The sequence below is a fragment of the Panthera tigris genome, chromosome B1 (assembly GCF_018350195.1).
Source record: "Panthera tigris isolate Pti1 chromosome B1, P.tigris_Pti1_mat1.1, whole genome shotgun sequence".
In the NCBI taxonomy this organism is placed as follows: Eukaryota; Metazoa; Chordata; class Mammalia; order Carnivora; family Felidae; genus Panthera; species Panthera tigris.
In genome coordinates this window covers 139,115,057-139,138,717 of record NC_056663.1, presented here as the reverse complement: position 1 = coordinate 139,138,717, position 23,661 = coordinate 139,115,057, and the positions used below count along the sequence as shown (strand labels likewise).

The 23,661-nt window shown below is 49.6% G+C and overlaps 1 protein-coding gene and 2 long non-coding RNA genes across 8 annotated transcripts; 1 reads left to right on the top strand and 2 right to left on the bottom strand.

Annotated features, from left to right (window-relative positions):
- Positions 1–690: 690 nt before the first annotated feature.
- LOC122238005 lies at positions 691–7,153 on the bottom strand. Of its 2 annotated transcripts, XR_006216918.1 has the most exons (4): positions 6,998–7,153; positions 5,550–5,692; positions 1,731–1,882; positions 691–1,371 (listed from the first exon to the last, which is right to left on the bottom strand). It is a non-coding gene; the product is annotated as an uncharacterized LOC122238005 (long non-coding RNA). The 2 variants fall into 2 exon arrangements; XR_006216917.1 differs by having other exon boundaries at positions 691–1,882.
- PRDM8 (PR/SET domain 8) lies at positions 2,401–22,433 on the top strand. Of its 5 annotated transcripts, XM_042984315.1 has the most exons (7): positions 2,401–2,516; positions 3,071–3,168; positions 14,510–14,760; positions 15,833–15,969; positions 18,279–18,499; positions 19,498–19,729; positions 20,147–22,433. In XM_042984315.1, exons 5-7 carry the CDS (start codon positions 18,281–18,283, stop codon positions 21,751–21,753), a joined length of 2,058 nt encoding a protein of 685 aa, XP_042840249.1. In that variant the 5' UTR covers positions 2,401–2,516; positions 3,071–3,168; positions 14,510–14,760; positions 15,833–15,969; positions 18,279–18,280; the 3' UTR covers positions 21,754–22,433. The 5 variants fall into 5 exon arrangements, with proteins under 5 accessions (XP_042840249.1, XP_042840250.1, XP_042840248.1 ...); XM_042984316.1 differs by lacking the exon at positions 2,401–2,516 and having other exon boundaries at positions 3,056–3,168; XM_042984314.1 differs by lacking the exons at positions 2,401–2,516; positions 3,071–3,168; positions 14,510–14,760 and having other exon boundaries at positions 15,776–15,969.
- Positions 16,715–19,545, bottom strand: LOC122238006. The gene is made up of 4 exons (XR_006216920.1): positions 19,465–19,545; positions 19,240–19,373; positions 17,536–17,724; positions 16,715–16,869 (listed from the first exon to the last, which is right to left on the bottom strand). It is a non-coding gene; the product is annotated as an uncharacterized LOC122238006 (long non-coding RNA).
- Positions 22,434–23,661: the final 1,228 nt, after the last annotated feature.

Sequence of the window (23,661 nt, the reverse complement as noted above, 5' to 3'; positions counted from 1 at the left end):
CAGTCATGTTGTGACCATGAACCAGTATAAGAATGCCCCAAACATTTCATGGTATATACTTACACTAAAAAGAGTACTATATTTTTATATATTATATACAAGTACATATGCAATAAAGAACTGTTAGACTTAACTTAAAAAATTTCATTCCACAAACCCTCAAACCTCTGACTCTTGTTGTTGCTTTATTAAATATTGGGTAGATGAAAAGAATATTTATAAAATAATACATGTCATAAAGAAAAACAATACACTGACCAGCTAGGTCATCGGCACTCAGACTAAGAAAAAGGACAACCTGAGAGGCAAGCTTTATCCTAGATTTTATGTTTATCTATCTTTTGCCATTTTAATAATCCCTTATGCTTTCTTTTGTTTATCTTTATCCCCTTTGAAAGGCTAGGAATCAAGACCTTTAGAGTTCTTTCTTCATCCATGTTGCTAATATATGAAACACTTTGGTCCCAACACACTGTATGTTTTAAATTTTAATGTTTATTTGTTTTTTGAGAGAGAGAGAGAGAATGGGGGAGGGGCAGAGAGAGAGGGAGACGCAGAATCTGAAGCAGGCTCCTGGCTCCGAGCTATCAGCCCAAAGCCCAACGTGGGGCTTAAACTCACAAACTGAGAGACATGACCTGAAGTCAGACCCTTAACCGACTGAGCCACCCAGGTGCCCCCCAACACACTATATGTTTTAAAATTCAGTAGAGAGCCTGACAGCTTCCCTCCCCTCTCAAATTACAAGGCAAAGAGAATGGTGCAACATTAAAAACAGCAGGTTTTAAAGGTTCTCTTTATGTTGGTAACCAAAAGCCTTAGGGAGGACTGACTGAGTTCATCTTTTCAGAGCTGGTTAGATGAACAGAGTACACACAGGATGGGGAGAGGGTCTTACAGTTAGGGTTGGGGGGTGGTCTTTGTATTCAGAGAAGAAACTTCAACTTTGAGGTTTCTGAAGGGGTTCCCCGGCCCCTCCCTCCGCTCAGTCCTAGTCAGGCGGACCCCTGCCCGAGCCTCCCTCCTGAGATCCTGCATATGCTTCCTTGCTAAATGACTCTTCGCACCGTTATCTCCTCACGGGATACATCTGTTGGGTGCCTTGCATCCTCAGCTCCGCTTTCATCTCTTCATATCTCAACACATTGTTTCCTTTAGTCCTGGTGCCAGGGTGGAAGGGAGCCATCCCGCCCGGCCGCGCTCAGGGATTGGCAGCGAATGAATGATTGGCAGCGGGTATCTCTGTCAGGGCTTTGGCATGCTGCAGAGTAGAAGCCCTGTGCTAATGAATGCCATCTACACCTACCAGATGTGCCACTGGGTGACATGCCAGATCTTTTACATAATGCCATTCTGCCGGACAGGAGACAGCTGGGGGAGGGGAGTATATTTTAATGTTTTAATGCCATGGAGTCTTTTTTTTTTTTAATTCAGATCTCCCGCCACAGCAGATGTACCCAATCAGCTCCCCTTACACTAGGCTAAAACCTATGGCTGAGGGCATCTCTGGAGAGCTGGAGTTCCCTGAACAGATCCCTTGGCTCTCTCCTATACTCATCACACCTTTTTCCTTCCTTGAGTTTGCTCGCCTCTCCCATTCAAACTCGGGAATTTTAAGTTAAAGATATAAAAACACTGGAAGGATCTGAAATGAAAGGGGAGGAACCACACTTCCTACCCCTCCCCCATTCTCTCCTTCCCTATGCTAATCCAAGAAGAGTTTTCTTCACCTCATCCCCTTCCTCTTCCGCCGTCCACTGGAAACTAGAGTGTATTTGTCCCCAAGGGTGATATCCTATCAGTGACTATCCCACGTCCTGGCTAAGTAGTTGTCTCAATGTGTAGGTGTCCAAAAATCCACGCCGTTGGAGAGGAATGTTTCCTGAAGTGGGATGAACAAAGTGGGAGGGAAGGGAAATGAGAAAAACACTTCTGACGGACAGCGGGTGTGTTTTGGCTCCCCACACCACCCGCCCCCACCCCGCCCAGCTCTCCACACTCCCGTCCCGGGGGAAACGGCTGGAACGGGGATCGGAGGAACTGCCTACTGGGTCCCCCGCTCTTTCGCTAGACCTGCCAATCGAAACCGCCTCGAAATTCGGGGGCCTTGGCAGGGGCAGGCCTCTGCTCCTCCTCCCCAAGGGCCAAACCCCTCTCTCCTTCTCCGCCACACACGCAAGCACCCGGGCCGCTCCCGCGCCGCAGACTCCAGTCCTTTGCCCGCCTCGGCCCGAGTCCCGGCCGCTAGGCCCCTTCCCTCGCACCCGCACCCCTCCCCTCCCGCTGCCGAGGCTCCAGATGGCGGCTCCTCGCGTCGGGCTCGAGGCCCCCAGACGCCGCCCAGCAGCAGCCGGCGGTCGCTCCCTCCCTCCCTCCCAGCTGCTGCGGCAGAGACCAGGATGGACTGCTTTGAGAGGACGGCAGGCTCCTGCACTGGCTCTGATTGGGACGGGAGCCCCGCCGCGGAGGGGCACGCGGGAGCCGCGCTCACGGGGAAGCAGCTTTGCAGGCCCCAGGTGAGGAAGCCGCGGCGGAGGGGGCAGGAAAAGACGGGAAAGACGGGCCACTCTCGTGGCGCCCTCACACCCACTCTCCGTCCCTGGCCTTCCTCCTCGCACCACCTCCCAGTCCTGGCCGAGCAGTAGCTGGACCGGAGCACCCGCAAGACCGCGGGGAGCGACCGTGCAGCTGCCAGGAGGGGGCGCCCAACTCCCCTGAGCCGGGGCTGGAGGGCGGGCTTTGCTGGGGATCCCGCCGCAGCCCAGTGGGAGGCTGTCTCGGCGGGCGGAGTGCCCCCTTCTGCCGGAGAGCGGTAATGTCCAGCAGCTGCGGCCGCCCCCTTCCCCATTTTCTCCTCTGCTTCCTACCACCCTCTCTCGCTTCCCATTTGCTTCTCTTTTTACTTTGCCTGCCAGGTTCCGTTCCTACCCTCCGTGTCCCTCCTTCCATTCTGGAACTTTCCTCTCCTTCCTTCGTCCCTGCACACGCTCGGGGAAGGGTTTGGCTGCCTGCTGGGGGATGCTGGGGAAGGGGATGCATTTCAAGCCTAGACTCCCGCTCCTCTCCACAGATGCTCCTCTGAGTGCCCGACACAGCAGCCCTGAGACTGGCGGCAGGGGTCGAGGTCATTCTCTCACGGGCCAGGGCCGGGCGACTCTTTATTTGCCGGTGAGTGACGCGTCCGGGAGCAGCGCTTCCCCTGAACCGGGAGTGGGGAACGAACTCCTCTCACAGGACGGATGTATGAAGTTCAGAAGCTTGGTACTGAGCCCCTTTCTCCCACCCCAAAGTCAGGCCACTCGAGGGCATCTTCCCTTTACACATATCCCTAAAAACCCCAAGTCCGCCCCCCCCCCCGGGACAGTTCTCACAGCTTCCTCCTCCTAAGCAGTTTTGCCGGGTGCCGGGGCGGCACTAAAAGGCCACCGCACCGGGCGTCTGTGCCCATCTGAGGTCCTCTCTAATCCCCCGTGCTCTGGCGCGTGCCCGCAGACCCTCCTCTCACCCCGGCGCCGCGGCCGATGGGCATTAGACCCCCGAGAGCACGTTCCGTAAGCTCCCAGCACAAATCCCCTCGGAAACATTAATCACAACCACCAGTGAATGCAAAATGTGTGCCCGTGCCGTGTCTGCTTTTTAATCCCGAATGTAATTCTGGAAAGCAGCATCAGAAAGGGGCTCTATTAATCCCTTACACGAACAAATACAATCTCTGACCTACTAGACTTGTTTTCCTGCAGTTTCACAAAGAGTTAGCCCCACTCACTAGAGGAATGTTCAAAGACAGGAAAACTGTGAGAGACTTGCCAGGCATTTATGCAATAACGGGGTGCACTTCAGCCAAAAGGCGTACCTGTTGGACAGTGGAATCACTGGCCAGGGATCCCGAAATTCTGCAGAGGCAGAAGCAGAGTATGTCCGGGGAGGGGGGAGAGTGGGTTGGGCAGCAGGCACCTAGAGAGTTTGGAAGCCCCAGAGGAACCCCAGTTCTCTCTCCTCCACAGGCTTGGGACCCAAGTGACCTAATCTGAGGGACTACCTCCTCATGAAGGCGCTAAAGCAGGCAGAAGGGCTCACCCACAACATTCAGGGGTCAGGGTTTGACCCCCTGAGGCCTGTTCCTCGCACTTGAGATTTCATTCTCACGTCCAATTAATCATATCTCCCTTCTCCCATTTTGATCAAAACCATCTTCCAGCCCTTCATCATTGTAATTTGCACCATTGCCTTTTATCTGCGATTAATTAGGAAATCGAAGAAGATAACGGAGGGTCAGGGTCAATAAATCAGCCGTAGGGACAGAAGGATGGACAGACGGTTGGGTGGGGGGTACTGTGTGGGTGGGGCACTGCCAACCGAGCCCGGTTGGAGCCGCGATGGGCTGCGCCGGAAGGGGTTAAGGTGCTCGTGGCGGGCTGAGTGGAGCGTCTGCTCTGAAATAACCCCAGTGGGCACAAGCAAAGATTTCTCACTGTACTACCGCAGTGGAGAGTCTCCTGAGATTTTTTGCTTTTCCTGTTTGAGTCTAGAAAAAGAGAGAAGAGAGGATTTGGGTGGGGTGAGGGTGGGATTCCTATTCCTGTCAAAGGGGCCTCCCTCCTGGCAGATGAACAGATTTAAAGCTGGGTGTTTTTAGGCTGGGATCTATTTCTTCGGAAGATCAATAGATCTACTTGTGCATCCTTTCCTTCCCTCTCCACTTGTCTGCCAGTCTGAGAGAAAGTGAGAGGAAGGGAAGGTGGAAGGGAGGGGGAGGAAGAAAAAGAGAGACTGAGAGACTCTGTTCTTATGATCATATCATAACTCCCTAGCCAAAGAGAAAAGCTTGTAACACGGCGTGGCTCCCTGCTCTCGCAGAGGCGCAGGACGGTTCCTTATTCTTTTCTCCCTCCATGAAATCGATCACGCCTCCCAGACGGCTGAAGGAGGGCACTTTGCCACTCTTCACAGCTTTGCCCCAGCCTCTTTAGCTTTCAATTGAAAACCAATTAAAGGTTTCTATAAATCTGTTAGCTCCCCTTTTATCTGGGGACCCCTGATGCATGCGATACTGCCCTTTAGATGCCTCTTCCGTGTTTTGTTTTACAATTGTTGTATCAATATAATGCGGCCTTTCTTCTCCTGTCTCTATAGATACAGATACACAAGGAAAACCAAAGCTATTCAGTCTCCTCATTTGTCCAGCAGCCTAACAGTGGTGCCCTTTCTCTGCTGCTGCTTTCCCTGCTTCGGGAGCAGCAGTTATGGTAGAAGCAGATGGCTACTGATTGGGGGAGCTTTGTGGCTCTAATACTGAATACTTTATGGAAAAGGACTTTATCATGCTTCGCTGGGCAGAGGAACAAGGGGGTGAGATTTATGGCCAGGAAAAATAAATCTTTTCCAAGTTGTGGCTCCTTCTCACCAGTTGTCTCCTTTGCTGGTGGTGGGAGGGGGGGTCAAAACACTGAGGAATTGGTTTTATTTTATTGTATTCTCTTTTCCGCTAACATCACTTCTTAGTCAGTCTGAGAGGAGAGGAGACTAAGAGGCAGAAGGTTATGAAATACCTTAGGTGACTGTTGCTGCATCAGCATTCTCTGCCCTCAGGAAAAAAGCAGAAGGGAATGGTCTTGAACGCTGTCTGGGGCCAGGTTTTCCCGGACGTCCTGTTAGTTCCTGGGTAAAACATCATCCTCCATTATCCTATTCTCTATAGGGAACAAAAAAGGATGTAAATGCTCCCATCCGAAAAATCAGAGGAGGTCACTGGTATTGAAGGAGTGGGGCCCTGATGAGGCATATGGTGATGTAGGTATGCTCCTCCACTCTGAAAGGGTCTGAGCTGCGAGGATGATTAAGGGATGTCTGGCGATGACAGTTTTGGGGCTCCTCATCGAATTTTCAAGCTTTGGGGAATATAGAGATTCCAACACTCCGCTGAAGGTCTAACGCACCCCAGGATGACTGACCCTTGCATCTTTTCTCTTTTCTTCCCCTCACCTGAGTTTTACCTCTCTTGAGTCAGGTATGCTCTCTGTCTGTTGCAGGAATGCAGCCCTTCTCCGTATGCAGTAGGCTGCACCTTTACTCCTCTTGCCCCCCAAATCTGTTCCCTAGAGCAGTGCCACCCTCTCTTCTACCCCTCCTTTAGGTCTCCCCCTCCCAGGGGCCACGACTAAAGACAGAAATGCTCCCAACTTGCCTACTGGCAGTTGGGCACAGAGACATGGAAGCCACATCCAATCGTGGGCCTCCCATTCCACATCAGACCCCTTATCTTCTTAACATTTGAAAGGACATTTTCTACTCAAGAAACGTTTGTTGAGAATCTTTCATGTTCCAAGCTCCTTTTCTCTGCCTTTCCTATCATTTTACCTTGTCCCTAGAAACTGAAGAGGAGAAGCTAGGAGGAAGGAAAGGCATGCAGCTTCCGGAAGTGTCATCTAACTTTCGGCCACAAGCTAATTCTTCCCAGTTCTGTGGGTACTATCACCCCAAATACCCACACACACCTTTGTGCACTGTTTCTCTCTGAAAATGAGGGAAGTGAAGCAGGAAAAGCAAGATTTAAAAATTACATTTATCTAGGTTTCAAAGTGGCAAGCACTGAGATACTTTAAGTAATTAACTGTTTGGGCTCTTGCTGCATGCTAGGCCGAATGCTCTGCCAGGCTTATCACATTTAATTATAATCCTCTGAGTCAAACGCTATTCTCTCTAGTTCACAGATCCCCTTCCTTCACAGGAAACAGACGCACAGAGAGGCTAACTAGCCCGAGCAAGAAGTCCAGCTGGGATCTGAACCCCGGCTTCCTCTTGCCGCCCTGTGAGATAAATGTTGTTTTTGCTATTTTACAAATGCGGGCACTCAAATTCAGAGAGGTTAGGCGATTCGCTCAAAGACACAGAGCTAGTAGATTCCTAATAGAAGCGTTTAGGAAGCCAAATTTGGAGCTCTTAACCACCACCCGTGGGATCCTTCACAAGAAAGAGCAATAAGGAGCCCACAACTGACCTCTGTCACCGGGCCCCTGCCTGGGCGGGAGACTTCCCAGAGCTCGAGGCTACAGGCGTGGGGGCGAACAACGCGCCTGCTCCGGGCCCCGGCTGCGCGAAAGCGGCGGGCGGCCCAGGGAGGAAGCTCAGCACCGCAGCCCCGGCCCCGACAGGGGCTCCGTCGGCCTTGCGGCCCATAATGCTCCGCGCGCAGCCCGCGTGCGGGCGTCCGGGGCGGGGCCAGAGGCAGTGGGAGTGAGAGAACTCGCTGTGCTCGAAGTCCCCCGGGCAGCGGCCCACCTCGCTCCCCAGACTTGGGTGTGGAGGGGAGAGCGGCGGCTGCCCTGCACGCTCCAGAGCTCGCCCGCTGCTGAGCCGCCGCCCTTCGAGGCAGAGAAGGGGCAGCGTCGCTCAGAGGCCCTGGGCCCCGATCAGACCGGCGGCGTGGTGCCCCGGGCTTCTCTGCCCACCCACACCTTGGCTTTCTGGCTGCAGCTCTTGAGTTAACCCGCGAGGCATCCCGTGTCCTCCGTGCGGGGTCGAACTGCCTCAGCCTTTGCTGCCCTCACATCCCTGCGTTTCTAACGCGGCGGCGCCGCTATCAGTTCTAACGAAAGGACCCCCTGACGACTGAGGGATGGAAGTCTAATCAGCCTCCTGGCACAAAAGTGCTGCCTCTTCCGCAAAGGGGAGGAGGGAATGAGGATTGCCTGCCGCCCCTGGTTGGAATATTCGGGCCCTTCCTTCAGTAGAAGCGATCCCTGAATACCTGAACAGATTCTTCCTGCCTCTATCCTCCAGTACCTCCTTCCGGGTTCCCTAGAAACTTCGAGAATTCCTGTAGCCTTCGCTGAGTGGCTTTGAAAGCGGGTGCACAAGTCCCAAATTTTTTAAAAGGAAACGCAGGCAGTGTCACTAACAGTGGCAATAGCCCGCACTGAATTAAGTATTTAATATGCGCCAGGTGTTGTTCTCCGCACTTGCTAAGTATCACCTCACCCCTCTCAATAACTTTATGAATAGAATTTCCTTTACCACTCTCGGTTCTCAGATGGAGGCCTGAAGCACAGACCGGTTAAATTATCTGCCCGGTGTCAGGGGCCAGGATTCGAACCCAGAGAGTTTAGCTCCCCTAGTGGAGCTGGGGCCTGCACCTGAGTTGTTGGTCCTTCTTGGGTCAGTTCTCCAGACTTGTGAGTCAAAAGAATGCTCCCTAATAAAGGTATTGCGACCTCTCTGGGATGTCCAAGACTGAAATGAAACTAACCCCGGCTCTTGGAAGTTATCCCTTACCATCTGTTCAGAAACTGGCTTTCCAAAAGTCGTTCGCCCTGGTTTTCTGTCCTCACCGCGACCCAGGAGGCAGCTCTTTGCAGATTTAGTTTGCTGAGGAGGAAAACCAAAGCTGAGAGAGGTCACCGGCAGCCCTGCATATATGAGATAAGAATGCAGACCCGTGCCTCTGGAAAGGGGGTGGGTGCATGGGGGGGGGGGGGCGGTGAACACTGCCTACCAGAGCACGTGCGAAGCGGACTGGGAGGAGGGTGGTGGTAAAAAGAGCATTGCTGTTCCCTCACGCGCAGCCCGCAGGACGCCTTTCTGCGAGGCAAGTGGCGCCTAGCAGGAGACAAGGGTTGGCAATAATTCCTGGGAGACAGCAGGAGACTGGAGACTATGGAAAACATGGCGCTTCCTCCCTGCTCTGTCCAGGGCGTGTCTGGAGCACACCCAGCTCACCTCGTGGCCTCTTCTCCCTCCCACCCCCTCCCTCACGTTCATGGTTTACGTGAGCTGCTTCTAAAAGAGAGATCCCCTGTTGAAGGTGGCAAGTCTTGTTCTGTTCAGGTCCTGTCTAGTGTGAGGCTCCATACTCTTTGGTGACTCATCCCAAACATAGTGGGAGCCGTGTCTTCCCTTCATGATACTGTCAGGGTAATCTCCTGAGTCTCTCCCAGGGTGACCTTGTTAGCCCACATGGAACCCCATGTCTGTCATTGGCCTTCTCTGCACTCAGCTTTGTCGCTGTGCTCTTTACTAAGACATGGACACCAGGGTCTCCAGACATCAGAAATTGTCTGCGTGTAGCAGGCATAAAGCATGGAACCAGCCACACTCTCAGTACATTGACTTTCCCCAAGATATTTTCACACATTCAGATGATCCCCACTTGTCTGAGACATTAACTTCCTAGAACCCCAGGTAAACTGATTCTGCAGTGTAGATAATGCTATGAGGCACCTGATCACACACACAAGGTACTAGGTACTAAAACCATACGTGGGAAATCTATTCTTTAGAACTCTATTCAATTTGGCTTCTCCCGGAACAATTGCTCTTCTATATGACTTCACACAAACTATCTTCTCCAGAACTATCCTACGTGAAAACATACAAGGAGCACCGCCTACTTTGTGAACTTGGAGCCAAGAAAAATGATAGTCCTGAATGTTTTTTTTTAATTGCTACCCTCAACAATATTCACTCCCAACCAGCTTAAACACACACACACACACACACACACACGCACGCACGCACACACACACACACACACACACACACATGCTAGAGAACCATATCTGATTAGATATAAAAATTGTTCAGACCTAAACTGAATTCTAGGCCTTTGGGAAACCTCAACATCCAGGTCTTTATAGTCAATATGTTTATTTTTCTTAGGATTTTGTGAATAATTTATTTGATACTTCTGGATATTATTTATTTTTAAAATATGAATTTTCCTCAAAACTTTAGAAGAGGTTATGAATTATATCTTGGTTATGTTTATATTATATTACCAGAAGACTATCAAATCAATCTGGGAACTGGCCTTTCAATCAGCAAGAGAACAAATATAACTTTCAATCTCCTTGCATGTTATTTCTAATATTTGGTAATGTATTTACAGTCTTGTTTATAGTAGTCATGCAGTTACTGCTGTTTGTGGCAAGTTGATCTTTGAATTCTCTGATACCACTTCTCCAAGTATTAGAATTGAAGAAAGACTTACATTGGGAGTTTTTAAGTGCCTATGATGCTTGAATCAAAATCACGAAAGATGGTTTTCACTCAAACAGTCCAATATGTTATATGACCAGGGGAGCAGTTTAGGTATGAGAGCATAGTTTGTGAAGAAATCAAACTATATTTCCAAGGCTCTAGCAAAGCAATATGATTTGGTGCTGTGTGGTTACTGACTGATATCTATTCCCCCAAATCTTTTTCAGTTTTTTCCCCTTTATTTGCCTCCCTTTTCCTCAGAGAAAATCAGATGTCTGCCTCTCTCTTTAGCCTTCAGGAAAGTATGCCATGGACAGATTCCAAGCTAGAAAGTCCTGGGCATGTGTGCATTCTTCCTAGACCCCCTTCCCAGGAGAGGAATGTTTATGCTGCTCATCCCCCAGCAGCCCAATTTAAAATCAAAGTCCATACCTCAGAGAACTAGCTGGGATCAGATGCTAGGTATTTCTCCTAGTATTAACCCAGTGTAAGTCAATCAGCACCTGTCTTTTTAACTCAGGAATCATACACAGCCTAAAATAGAGAGATAAAGAGGTGAGATTCAAGTACTGAGTGTTGGGATAATGTCCCTTCTCCTGGCTGTGTAAAGAAATTTGATGTAGGACCTCTCATTGACCTCTCTCAATGTCAATGTGGTGACATTCCTAAGGCCTAGAGTCAGTCTTCTTAAAATCTGATGCTCTCTCCCATTTGAGACTGCTCCACAGCCCTTGGTCCCCAGTCTCCTGGAAAGCTGGGATCAGGGAGTGAGGAAGCTTGGAGTGGTGACTGTGGCCCTACTTATAGTTCCTTCTGTCCACCCTTCTCCTCCTGCTGAGACCTATTCAAGCACTGTGGTGTCTGAGTCTAGGAAGGACATTGTAACCTACAGATTTGACAAAACTGGGATAGTCCTTGCCAGCTCTCTAGATATTATATGGGGAGTGGTATAAAAGCTGGGAGAAACTAACGGGTCAGATGCTGGATATTGGATTTGGTTCACAGGTCACAGTCACACAGGTGAGCATGAGGCACTGATTTCAGATTCGTGGTAGTTGTCTCCAATATTACCTCAGTTTGCCAGCCCTGCTAAAAGTCATACTCAGAAGCTAGTAAGCCAGTTAACTAGGACTCAGATCCAGGAGAGGAAATGAATTACACAAAGTCCTCAAAGACTATCCAGCTTACAGCTGAACTCCCAAAAGAAGGGGAAGGGGAACTTGAGATCCCTCAGAGTTATAAGCTTGAGAAAGGTAGGTTATAATCATAATGAGAATAGTTGTAGTAGAGCACCAGCATTAAAAAACAACTACATTTATTGAGAAACAGGATGAAGCAAGAAAAATGTGAGTCAGGAGTAATGATCTCTGAACTTGAGAGAATGGAGTCCCTCCTCCCAGGCTACAGAATTATCCATCCTTTGAGAGTCTGGCTATCCCTGGACCAGCCTGGCAAACATTCACTCCTTTATCCCTGATGAACCACCTATAGTACTTAGGCAAGGAATAGACCCAAACTAAGATTGCCATGTACACTTATACAAAACAAAGTGCCCCCCATCCCTGTAAACTTTTACCCAGTCAGCAAGTCTGCCTCTTCTTGTCTCTGAGTTATCCCTTAGAACATTTCTTATTCTCCAAGATAAGGCTGTGCAATGCAATACCCCTCCATGAAGTTCCATTCTGTACCTCCCCCCAACACTCACAGCCCCATCCAGAGACTTCCCTGTGTGAAATTAGTAAGTGTTGGAAATAGTCTCCACAGTCTGTTTCATTGACCATCCTCTTGTCTCCCAGTGCATTTTCCCTCTCACCATGAATTGCTTTTTTTTTTCTTTTTTTGGCAACTGAGACTTGCTGGTGTAGTGCTTTGGAAATAGGATTAGAGGGGGATGGACCAGGACTTGGAAAGGAAGAGAGAAAGCAAAATAATGTGCTTTCATTCTTAAAGGGTAATAATCCTCCTGAGTGAGTTATTCTTGGAGACTTCACCAGCCTCCTATCAACTGAAGTTGAGGTATTTTGGGGCCCCATTTCTCTACCCTGGGAGGAGAAAGGGCATTTCCATTCTAATACTCTCTAAGAATCAGATTTCTTTTCTTACACTTTCTCCACCCTCTCACTTAGTTCATAAAAGGCACCACCTCCGGAATCATTCATCAACATCTCTCCAGCCTTCTCTTCCAAAACAATACTGCAGTTGTCTACGTGTGTGTGTGTGTGTGTGTGTGTGTGTGTGTGTGTACCATAATTGCAGGAAGCCTTGCTAAGGCAGAGCAAGGTGAACATACCTTCACTCTTCATTGTTGTCTCTCTAATTATTTAAGTGGAAATAAAATCCCAGGGAAAAGAGCTCCAAATATAAACCCATTGTTCCATGTGAATTAGATCAAACTATTGACTGAGATGCATTTTTATAATACTGTTTGCAACTGAATAAATGCCTCAATCCTTCATTTAGTATCAGTGAATTCCAGGAAGTAATAACACAGAGTGATTTCAAAGTAGTTTATGCACCATTTTAGCCCATAAATTTCTAGGGAAATAAAAGTAATTTCTACATTTTCTTTACATCCTATTAATAATTGTCATTAAGACCATTTATATTACCAGGCAAAATGTGCACCACTTAAAATACTGGAAAACCCTCAAAGTAGGAATGCTGAGCTTAATCTTGCCCATAGTTGTTTTTTGCTATAGCAGTCATTCAATACATAAGATAGAGAGTTGGTTGGATTCATAGAATGTTAGAAATTCTTTTATTTGGGGATTTTAATTTGAAATCAGTAGGGAAATCTTAATTAGGGGTCAGAAAAGTGGAATTGAGAACAAGTATCTGATGAACAAGTATCAGATTCTCAATACATCTCTCCCCTCACTGATATATAGAATCTTAGCTATTTTCTAGCTTGGGATTTGGACAGTCAAGCTCCCCACACCCAACTTAAGTGTCAGAAGCATTTTTTTTTTTAATTTTTATACAAACTGGAGTTTAGGTTTCAGAACTTCAGAGGAGACATAGTCTAAGTGTCCTGTATATTTAAGAAAAGAAAGGCCAGCAGAAAGAAAAATGTTTTCCACTTAGAGTTTAAGGTTATCTAAGTGCCCACACACTGAAGTGGATGCTTTTATATTTACAATATGTAGGAGAATTTTTTTAATGGAATTGAATGGAGAGATGACTCTTCCTGGGAAAGGAACACTTTCTGTTCTCTGCATAACAGCAAAAGGAGGTTCTAAGGAGTGTTCTGATCAACAGTGTAATGGAATAAGGGTCTTGGGCACTGTACACACACACACACACACACACACACACACACACACACACACTGTCACTTTGTCAGGCTGGAACACCTAAGAGACCACAACTCTCTTTTGGCTACTTCTTTATCTTAACTTGCTGTTGTTAACATCTGTGCCTCTCCTGCCCTTTCTTTTTCCTTTTTTTCTCTGAATTCACTTAAGTGTCTGGCCACTATTCTTCATCCCTGCAGGTTTTCTTCCAGATGTTTGAGGCATTTTTTTGACATTTCTAATTCTTCCACCCTTTTTTAAAACAAGTGATAGGGGAAGGAGAGATGCTTTCTTGACACACACACACACACACACACACACACACAGAGAGAGAGAGAGAGAGAGAGAGAGAGAGAGAGAGAGAGAGAAAGAGAGAGAGAAAGGATATATGAATGAAGCGTCCAGTCATAAGACAACTAGTGGCTAAAACACTCAGATTCTTTTATATGGACTTGTGAAAGCCCTCAACATTGAGCTTTGGTCAGAGTTGCCCTTTACCACAATGTTTAAAAGTGTTCATACATGCATAAAAGAAATGATAGGTTAAGATGAAAGACAATTCCCGTTTAAGAAGCTTTGAAACTCAGTAGCTAACCTGGAAATTCCCCTCATCCTCCCTAATGTATAGGGTTTTGCCTAATATATAGGGCTTTTGCAACCCTTCTTTGCCGGAGTCCCAGTTTACACCGAGGCAGGCGCCCGGTCTGATCACAAGAACTCGGAACTTGTGTCTGGGAGGGGGGGGGGGTGGGGAAGGGGGCTAACCAAGACTGGGTGGAAATGGCGGTGGGTGGGTAGGGGGAGATAGACATTAAGAAGAGAACTCACGTAGTTGGAAATTACTCCCACATTTTTATTTCTCCTCGGCAAAAAACTTCCCTGGCCTCCTTGGACTGCGGGTGCCGCGAGGAAGGGCACGTTCTTCGCTGTCCCACTGGGAGCCAGAGGGAGGTCTCAAAGTTGAGAGGGGGTCAAACACTGTATGCACCCTTTCCTTTTAAGGTACGCTCTGCCAACCCCCAAACCACTTACCTTATTGCAGCCTGGATTAAAAAAAAACAAAAAACAAAAAACCGAGGCTGTGTCCTTCCTAAGTCGTGGTTCTGTTCCGTCCACTTAAGCCGGCTACACAATCTGATTCATCCTAAAGCTAACATACTGCCCCCCTTCAAAGCAGTGGTGTTGTGGGTGGGGCTGAGAGAGTGGAGCTGTCTATACACTAAAGGTCTTTCTTCCCTTAGGATTTGGTAGTTGAAAGGTGAAAGAGAACCCTGAGATCCCCCAGCGAAAATGTGTTGCAGCCCCTGTGGAAGGAGTCAACTTTCAGGCTGTTAAAGTCCTCAAGTCATTAGCTTCAGCTGCTGCACTAAAGGGGCAAGCCAGCGCCTCTAAGTGGCTTAGCGCACAAACGAGGCTCCCGAGACGGCCGCGGCAACCCCATCCGCTCTTCCATCACCGGCTGCACGTGAATTGCTCTCCGGAGCCCATCTCGGTAATAATTTTTACTTTGACTACCCCCCTCCGAGGTCTTAGAACACGGGCCGCCCCCAACATGGGACCCCCTCGGGGACAACGAAGAGCTCGCCAGGCAGCGGAAGAGCTGGGACTGCTTGAGCCTAGTAACCTGGATTCTTCCCACCCTTCTCCCCCTCACCTCTCCCCCCGCCCGGGTACTCGAGTTCTGGGACCAGAAGACCCCAGTAAGTCCCCTGCTGCGATCTGGTGGCGTCCGCGCTCCAGCAACCTCACCCCATCTCTGGACCCGGGGGGAGACAGAGCCAAGTTCTCACCAAAGCGCATCCTTTCTGAATCTTGCTCGGAAGGGCATGGTAGGGTGAGCGCTCCAAGGGAGAGCTGACGCCGTTTTATCACCCCCAGGCAACTAGCTGCGCAAATCAGCGGTGGCTCAGTGGCCAGAGAATCCCGCGGGGCTAATCCGCAACCCTCCTCCCCTTCGCCAAACTCAGACTCGGGAAAGGCGCGCGGGGTCCGTGCGCGCGCTGGGTGGCCAGCTCTCTGCCAGAGGTTCCCCAAGTGCCAAGAGAAACGGAGAAAGGCCCGCTCCAGGTCTTTTGGTACTCCCCTTTCTGACCTCGACACTGATTTCCCCCTCCTCACAGTCCCAGAGGGCCGAAGCTTTAGGAGGATGCGGGCCAGGCTGCGCCCACAGAGGCTTTGCCACTTGGGGAGCTCAGGACCTGCGGGGCGCAGGCAGGCCAGAGAGACCGCTTCGAGGCAGGCGGCGCCGGAGGGAGCGCCCAGCCCAGCAAAGAGTTAAAGGGAGGGGACGTGGGCTGTCACGCGTCATTGGGCAGATTATGTGCAGCAAACAAAAAGTGTGTGTCTGCGTGCCAGTCAGTCACTGCATCGGGTCCATCTGTACAACTCTCTCCGCGCGCTCTCGCTGTCTCGCTCTCGCTCTCACCCCTCTTACTCTCTCCTCATCTCTTTCACCCCATCTCTCTCTCTCTCTCTCTCTCTCTCTCTCTCTCTCTCTCTCCCTCTCTCTCCCTCTCGCTCTCTCTCTCCCTCTCTCTCCCTCTCTCTCTCTCTCCTCTCTTTAGGTACAGCCTACGAGACAGCAATATCAACACCTCTTGACATGGAAATGCACTGATACAATAGGCAAAAGAAGCACTCGATTGCCTCTCCCGGTTCCAGGTGGCCTTATTTGGGCGATTCGTTCCTGACCTTATTCCTGGTAAGTGTCCGTGCTTTGATGTGGGAGGGGGATGGGGAGGAAGGCAGGTTTGCTAGGGGAGAGTGGAAAATTTTGCCGTCCGGCTCGTCATCTACCAGAAGAGAAGGGATCTCTCCCGGCAATACGGTTATACAAAGGGAGGAGCGGGTGGGGAGCACTTTGCGGGAGAAGCGAGCGACTGGGGAACGCGCGGCCGCCAGACAATGCCTGCCTATCGGGAGGGCGAGCGGCCGGCGGCAGCCGCGGGCGCTCCGCGAGCCCCGCGGGCTCTGGGGAGGACCCTCCCCCCCGGACGCTGAGCGCGGGGCCTGGAGCCGGCAGCGGAGCTCCGAGCGGCTGGGTGCACGGGCGACCGCACGCCGGCCGGCGAGCCCGGGCTCTCGCCCAGCGGTTATTGTGGCCGGCTCGAGGCTCGTGGCGGCCGCCGCGGCGACGCGAACCCCTATTAGCGCGGCGTAGCGAGGATCTTTTCACCATATTGTTAGGTAGAACTGCATTTTAATGATTGCGTCCCTGCTGTTGCCCGAAGTGACGGGGCGACCTCCCGGCACAATGAAACGCTTGTGTGAAAGAGACTTTTAAAAGGAGGAGAGAAATTGAGGCATAAAACGCTGAATTGAGGAAACTGAAAAGGAGAGAATAGGATTCCGTTGAAAAGGAGATGAGGGGTTCTGAAGGCTTTTTATTTTTTAACGTATTTAAATTTGCAGTTAGAGGTCAGAAAGGCTACGTGTGTGGGGTAAAAGATGCCCAGAGATAGATGCTGTGATAAAGTAAGTTTCTACTTTATGGATATTTTCTCTTATTTCTGTCTGGCAGATACAGCCCAATACTTGACATTTGCCGGATGTAGCGGAGTGAATGGAAAAAGAGGCTGACCAAAGTTTCATGCTCTGTTAGCTGGAAAGGAAAAAAAAAAAAAAAAAAGCTCTACCTTGTAATCACATTTGCAAGATTAATTGGTTAATAGACATTAGGATAAAAATGGACATTACTAATATTATTCCATAATGAACAGCTACTCAGGAAAAGAATTAGGTCTACTCTTTCCTGCTACTTAAATTATACAAAGCATACATAAATTATTGCCTATCTCGACGTTGTTAGGGAAAAACCAACTTGGGGGAGTCTTTTAATCAGTCAGAGTTAAGAAGGCAGTTAGTTCAAGGCCAGTTTAACATTTAAATTCCTGCTTTGTTTTTGTTTAAAAATGACAAGTTTTGGAAGGGTGTCCCGTGGCCAAGGAAGGAAAATGTCTCTTTATGACAGTTTAATACAGAGCCCTCCATCAGGGCATTACTCTCTGAATTGCTGTGGATTAGTCGGAGAGCCCACAGAGGTCTACACAAGTGGGGCTGCCCCCTCTTGCCCAGACAGGGTCATATCTGGGGAAGAGAGAATTCACCAGTCACTGCACACACAGTATTTCAACCAGGGGACACGTCAGGCCTGCCCTGTACCTGCTACTTCATGAGGTACATGCAACTCAATCCACCCCCTTGTATAACAAGGTAACTGGGATTCACCCTCATCCATAAATAAGCATGTCGAGAAAAAAATAATTACCTCTGCTTGCTGCTTTTAATTAAAGCCTCGGAGGGACAGTGTTGGATTATGGTAATGAGCAGACATACGTCCCCTCTTGTAGGCTGCAGAGAAAGGTTAGCTGACACAGAATCAGTGGCCCAGACACTCCACTTGAAATCCATTCGCCATGCTCGGCTGTCTCTGCTTGCTCACTAAGGCTGCTCCCCTCTTTGGAAGAAAAACAAAACAAAACAAAACAAATCAACTCCTGGCCACTCAGTTCAATAAACAAGAGGAGAGGAGAAGAGCTTTCTCCCAAAGGTTGAAAATTATTTTCAGTCAGGAAACTATATGCTAGTAAAAAAAAAAAAAAAAAGAAAGAAAAAAAGAAAAAAGAAAGAAAGAAAAAAGAAAAAATCCTATTGTTCTCCCCAATCTGGTCCCAAATCCTGGCCCATCCTCCCCCAAGCTGATGCAAAAACCCGATCTCTCTTTCCTAGCCCTGTTTTCCTTCTGGAGAGCAGTGCACTCTGAGCTCCCACTCTTCCAATTATTTTAAAAAGCGAGTGAGGGGTGGGAAGGAGAGGAAAGTACTCCTTAGTTGTCATTTTCAAAATGCTCCAGACTTAATCTGCCACTGGCTTTATTTTGGAAATAAAGGCTATGCAAAAATCAGGCAAATTCAAGAAAATTTTGTCTAAGAGTTGAAATGTTCTGCCTGGATTCATAGAGGCAAAAGGAATAATATAAATTGTTTCCTTGTCCTGTGTATCTGTCTCCAGTGATGGAGGATTCAGGCATCCAGCGGGGCATCTGGGATGGAGATGCCAAGGCTGTCCAGCAATGTCTAACAGATATTTTTACCAGCGTTTACACCACCTGCGACATCCCTGAGAATGCTATATTCGGTCCCTGCATCCTGAGCCATACTTCCCTGTATGACAGCATAGCTTTCATTGCGCTCAAGTCCACAGACAAGAGAACAGTCCCCTATATCTTCCGGGTAAGTCTTGGCCAGTGGTGCACAGGGTATGAGGGTAATGCCTTGTTGAAAACTGACTAAGAATCATTCAAATGACAATCTGAGATAGGTTCTGAATGTAGAAAGTGAAATAATGTGAGACATCCTATTTAACAGATCAAAACATTAAAAACAGAAAAACAAAAATTAAACTCAAATTATTGGCAACTTATTTCTGGAATAAATGACAAAAATTCGATTCGGAGTACCAGGTATATCTAAATTGCTGCCTCAGTCCTAGGCTTTCCTGGTGATAAACACAACTTTCTTAACTTTGGGGCAGATTTCAACCAGGGTTGAAGCTGTTTGCATAATAACTACTCTCTGTAAGTTCTTTTATTATAAGCATTGGCTACATTTGTGTTCCAACCTAGGAGGCCTAGTTTTCTACTAAATGTTACTCTTTTAGCAAGCTAGCTAATACCGAGAATTTGTATTTAATAAAGATGTTAATGGCTTAACAATAAAACAGCATTAAATTTGTATGAGTTTCAAGATATAATTCCTCTCTCATTCTTTCTTTCCAAAGAAGAACTATTAATTGTTTAAGGCAAAATTAGGAGGATGAATCAATGCCACAGAATAATTTCTAAGATCTAAACTTGCTTTTGTAACTTCCAGAAACAGACAAAATCCCTTACACTTGTGTAATGTGAGATAATTGAGAAGTGCATTCTCAAGAGGTTAATACTAATTTAAATTGTAAGGAAAAATTTCCTCACCAATATATGAAAACTACAGTTTCATCTATATGATTGATACAGTGTTTCAAAGGACCGTTATCTTGCCTCCTGGTTACAAAAACGAAGATGGGTGCCGACCTGGGTCTTGGTTAAGCTTGAGCTCAGATAATTCTCTGGAAAAGAATAACATAGAGGAAATGGTCCGGTTCCTCTGGCTTCATTCTCTCACAGGAGTCTCCCCCACCCCCCACCCCCATCCCCTACCTCCTTGTATTCTTTCTTTTTTCCAAACTGTAGGTAGACACCTCAGCAGCAAATGGTTCTTCGGAAGGTCTCATGTGGCTGCGTCTCGTCCAATCAGCCAGAGATAAAGAGGAACAGAACCTTGAAGCCTATATAAAAAACGGACAGCTGTTTTACCGCTCTCTCCGCAGGATTGCCAAAGACGAGGAGTTACTAGTTTGGTACGGGAAAGAACTGACTGAGTTACTCTTGCTCTGCCCCTCTAGATCCCACAGCAAAATGAATGGTAGGTTGGCTCGCGACCTGCGACGGGGCCCTTCGCTAGCGGGGAAGACGCAGGGAGAGGCGGGGGCTCCCTCGGGCGCACTGGCGTCTTTCCTCCCTTAGGGCGTCTGGGCAGGGAAACTTCGAGCTGGGACAGATAGGTGACGATGAATCGGGGACACTATGCTTGATGACTGCACTCCTCCCCCGCGCCCCAAATCAGGAGGGAAAGTTAGATCAGGTCGGACAGGATACTCTTTTCTCAGGCACTCAGGTCCTGAGAGATGAAGGTGGATTTGTGAAAAGGGTGATGGCAAACTGGTCTGGAGACGATGCTTAGTAATCCTGTGGTGTGCCTGTGTGTGTGCGCGCGCGCACGTGTGTGTGTGTGTGTGTGTGTGTGTGCGCGTGCGTGTGCGTGTGGTGTTTTCTCACTAAGCAGGGTCGTCCCCTTACACATGCCTGGAATGCAGCCAACGTTTCCAGTTTGAGTTCCCCTATGTGGCGCATCTGCGCTTCCGCTGCCCCAAGAGACTTCACAGCGCTGATGCCAGCCCTCAAGAAGAGCAAGGCGGCGGCGTGGGCACCAAGGATCACGGGGGCGGGGGCGGTGGCAAAGACCAGCAGCCGCAGCAACAGGAAGCGCCCTTGGGCCCCGGCCCCAAGTTCGGCAAAGCCGGACCTATCCACCACTACCCGGCCCCCTCCCCCGAGGGCAGTAACCAGCCCGCGGCAGGCGGCGGCGGCGGCGCCAAGCCCTCCACGGACTTTCACAACCTGGCCCGGGAGCTCGAAAACTCGGGGGGAGGCAACAGCTGCTCCCCCGTCCGGGGCCTCGGCGGCGGCGGCGGCGGCGGCCACCAGGAGGCGGAGCTGAGTCCCGACGGCAACGCCACAGGCGGCGGCAAGGGGAAGAGGAAATTCCCGGAGGAGGCGGCGGAGGGGGGCGGCGGAGTGGGGCTGGCGGGGGGCCGGGGCCGCTTCGCCGAGCGGCCCCTGCCCGCCTCCAAGGAGGACTTGGTGTGCACCCCGCAGCAGTACCGCGCCTCGGGCAGCTACTTCAGCCTGGAAGAGAACGGCCGCCTCTTCGCGCCGCCCAGCCCCGAGACGGGCGAGGCCAAGCGCAGCGCCTTCGTGGAGGTGAAGAAGGCGGCCCGAGCGGCGGGTCTGCAGGAGGACGCGGCCGCCGACGGCGGGGGCGCGGCCGCCGAAGACCAGGACGCGGGCGGCGGCGGCGGCTCTTCCACGCCCGTGGCCGCTTCGCCGGCAGGCGCCGACAAGCTGCTGGCCCCGCGGCCTGGGGGCCCGCTGCCCGGCCGACTGGAGGGCGGCAGCCCGGCGCGGGGCAGCGCCTTCACCTCGGTGCCGCAGCTGGGCGGCGCGGGCGGCAACGGGGCGGGCGGCGGCGCGGGCGCCGGGGCCTCCGGCGGAGCGGGCGGCGGCCAGGGCGCCGCGTCGGACGAGCGCAAGAGCGCCTTCTCGCAGCCGGCGCGCTCCTTCTCCCAGCTGTCCCCGCTGGTGCTGGGCCAGAAGCTGAGCGCGCTCGAGCCGTGCCACCCCGGCGACGGGGTGGGCCCCACCAGACTCTACCCCGCCGCCTCCGACCCTCTGGCCGTGAAGCTCCAGGGGGCCGCGGACCTGAACGGAGGTTGCGGGGCCCTGCCGAGCGGTGGCGGCGGCGGCCTGCCCAAACAGAACCCCTTCCTCTACGCCACCGCCTTCTGGCCCAAGAGCTCCGCTGCCGCCGCGGCGGCGGCCGCGGCGGCCGCGGGGCCCCTGCAGTTACAGCTGCCCTCGGCGCTCACGCTGCTGCCGCCTTCCTTCACCTCGCTGTGTCTGCCCGCGCAGAACTGGTGTGCCAAGTGCAATGCCTCCTTCCGCATGACCTCCGACCTGGTGTACCACATGCGGTCGCATCACAAAAAGGAGTACGCGATGGAGCCCTTGGTGAAGCGGCGGCGGGAGGAGAAACTCAAGTGCCCCATTTGCAATGAGTCCTTCAGGGAGCGCCACCACCTCTCCAGGCACATGACCTCGCATAATTGACACGGAAAGGACCCTAGCTTTCCACGCGCGCACAGTCACAGTCAAGCCACCTACAGGAAAAACACGCGAGGACATCCACCACCTCCTTGTGACCTGAAACATTGCACCCAAAGACAGAAACACACACACACACATACACGTGCCACCCCAACCTTCTCATTGACCTGTTTACCCGAGACCTGCATTATACACGCAGACACACACACGCACGCACGCACACACACGCACGCACACACACGCACGCATACAAGACAGGATGGTGGATTTTTGATTGGGTGGGTTGTTCGAGGGGTTTTCTTTTGAATGCACGCATTTTCACTTTCCAAAAACAAAGGTACATTTTTAAAAATGTCATATATTGCAACATATTGATGCATTTGTCATACGTTTCTACTTAAATTATTAAGCACTTACGGTTTAGATGTAATAATTATATGTAAGGGCAAAATTTATTTTAGATATAAAGTAAAGGAGGAGGGTGAGATGCTTTCTGCATTTCTTGATGACAGTTTGTGTTCTTACAAAAAAATAAAATAAATAAAAAGGGGTCACCATTCAATTTAAGTTTCCAGGGGGAAGTGCATGTATCATGAAATGATTATGGACTTCAATGAAGAATGTCATCATTATGTAAATATGTATTTCCTTTTAATACAAAGTGTAATTTTGTGCCAGTGAAATGGAGTCTGAATAGTTATGTGTTTCTTTTATCCCTGGAAAGATTTATTAAACTTTATAGATTATCCAGGTATGTTGGATGCTTTGACAATAAATGACTATTTTCTTCAAAGCAATTATTTGGAAAGTGTTTTTAAATACTTGTTTTGTAGCTCAGGGCTACACTTTGAGTAGATACCACCTATTTTCATTGAGTCTCTGAAGACAGGAGATAGCAAAAGAGGGATAATTAATCCCGTCCCACTTATATTTATTCACTCTAAGCCGATACTGAGCCTAAAAGGGAGAAGACAAAGCTTGATTATTGTTGGGAGAATCTTTAGCTGGAAAGTGGTGGTCTTCTTCATATAAGGACAAATCATTTAGACAAAGATGTCTGCCATGAAGCTAGCCTGTCAGTGGGATGTCAGCATTCTTTTCGGCAATAGGGTAATTAGCATCTTCACGAGTGGCCAGAGACAATTTTCAGGCCTTGATCAGAGAAGCCAGATGAAAGGGCCACTTTAATTCTACTAAGTGATGCCTACATGGAGGAGTATCTTGTCCTCTAGAATCCTTCAGCATTCTGTCACTACCTATTAGGAGGCCCAATGGGGGAGTTTCTTTAGAAACCAAGGTGACATGACCATGGTAGTCTATATATTGCGGGGCTCAGCTTTCCCTCTAAATGCTTGAGCAGCTGCACTGCACAGCCTTTGTGGGGTGGTAGTGGGGGCGGGGAGAGAACCAGTCCTGGAGAATTACCATACAGAGGAATCTGAGAATTCTCCTCTTTCTGCTCTTCTTCTTATGAAAAGTCTCTCTGTACCCTTCATATATGGACAATTCTTAGTTAAGTTCTTCAGCAACCATTAGGTGCAAAACCAAATAAATGATGAACCTTAGTTCTTACGGTAGCATGCATTTAATCCATTAATCCACAAACACTCCACAAACACTCCCCTAACAAATACTACACTGGTTTATCTATCACAGGAGGTATTCTTTCCTATTTTTTCTTTCTTCACATCTTGCCAGCCCTCCCCTATGTCAGAAGGACATCTGTGAAAAAGTCTGAAGAGGGAAAATCGCATATTGTCTGAAGGCATTCAATGGTTCCCTCTCTAAAAAGATTTTAAAGCCTTCATTATCTTAAGGTGACCACAGAACAAGTTATGATTAGGGCAGGGATCAAGTAAAGACCAGGGGTAGGGCAAAGAATTGTATCCACAGTGTGAACCCTGTTTGGCA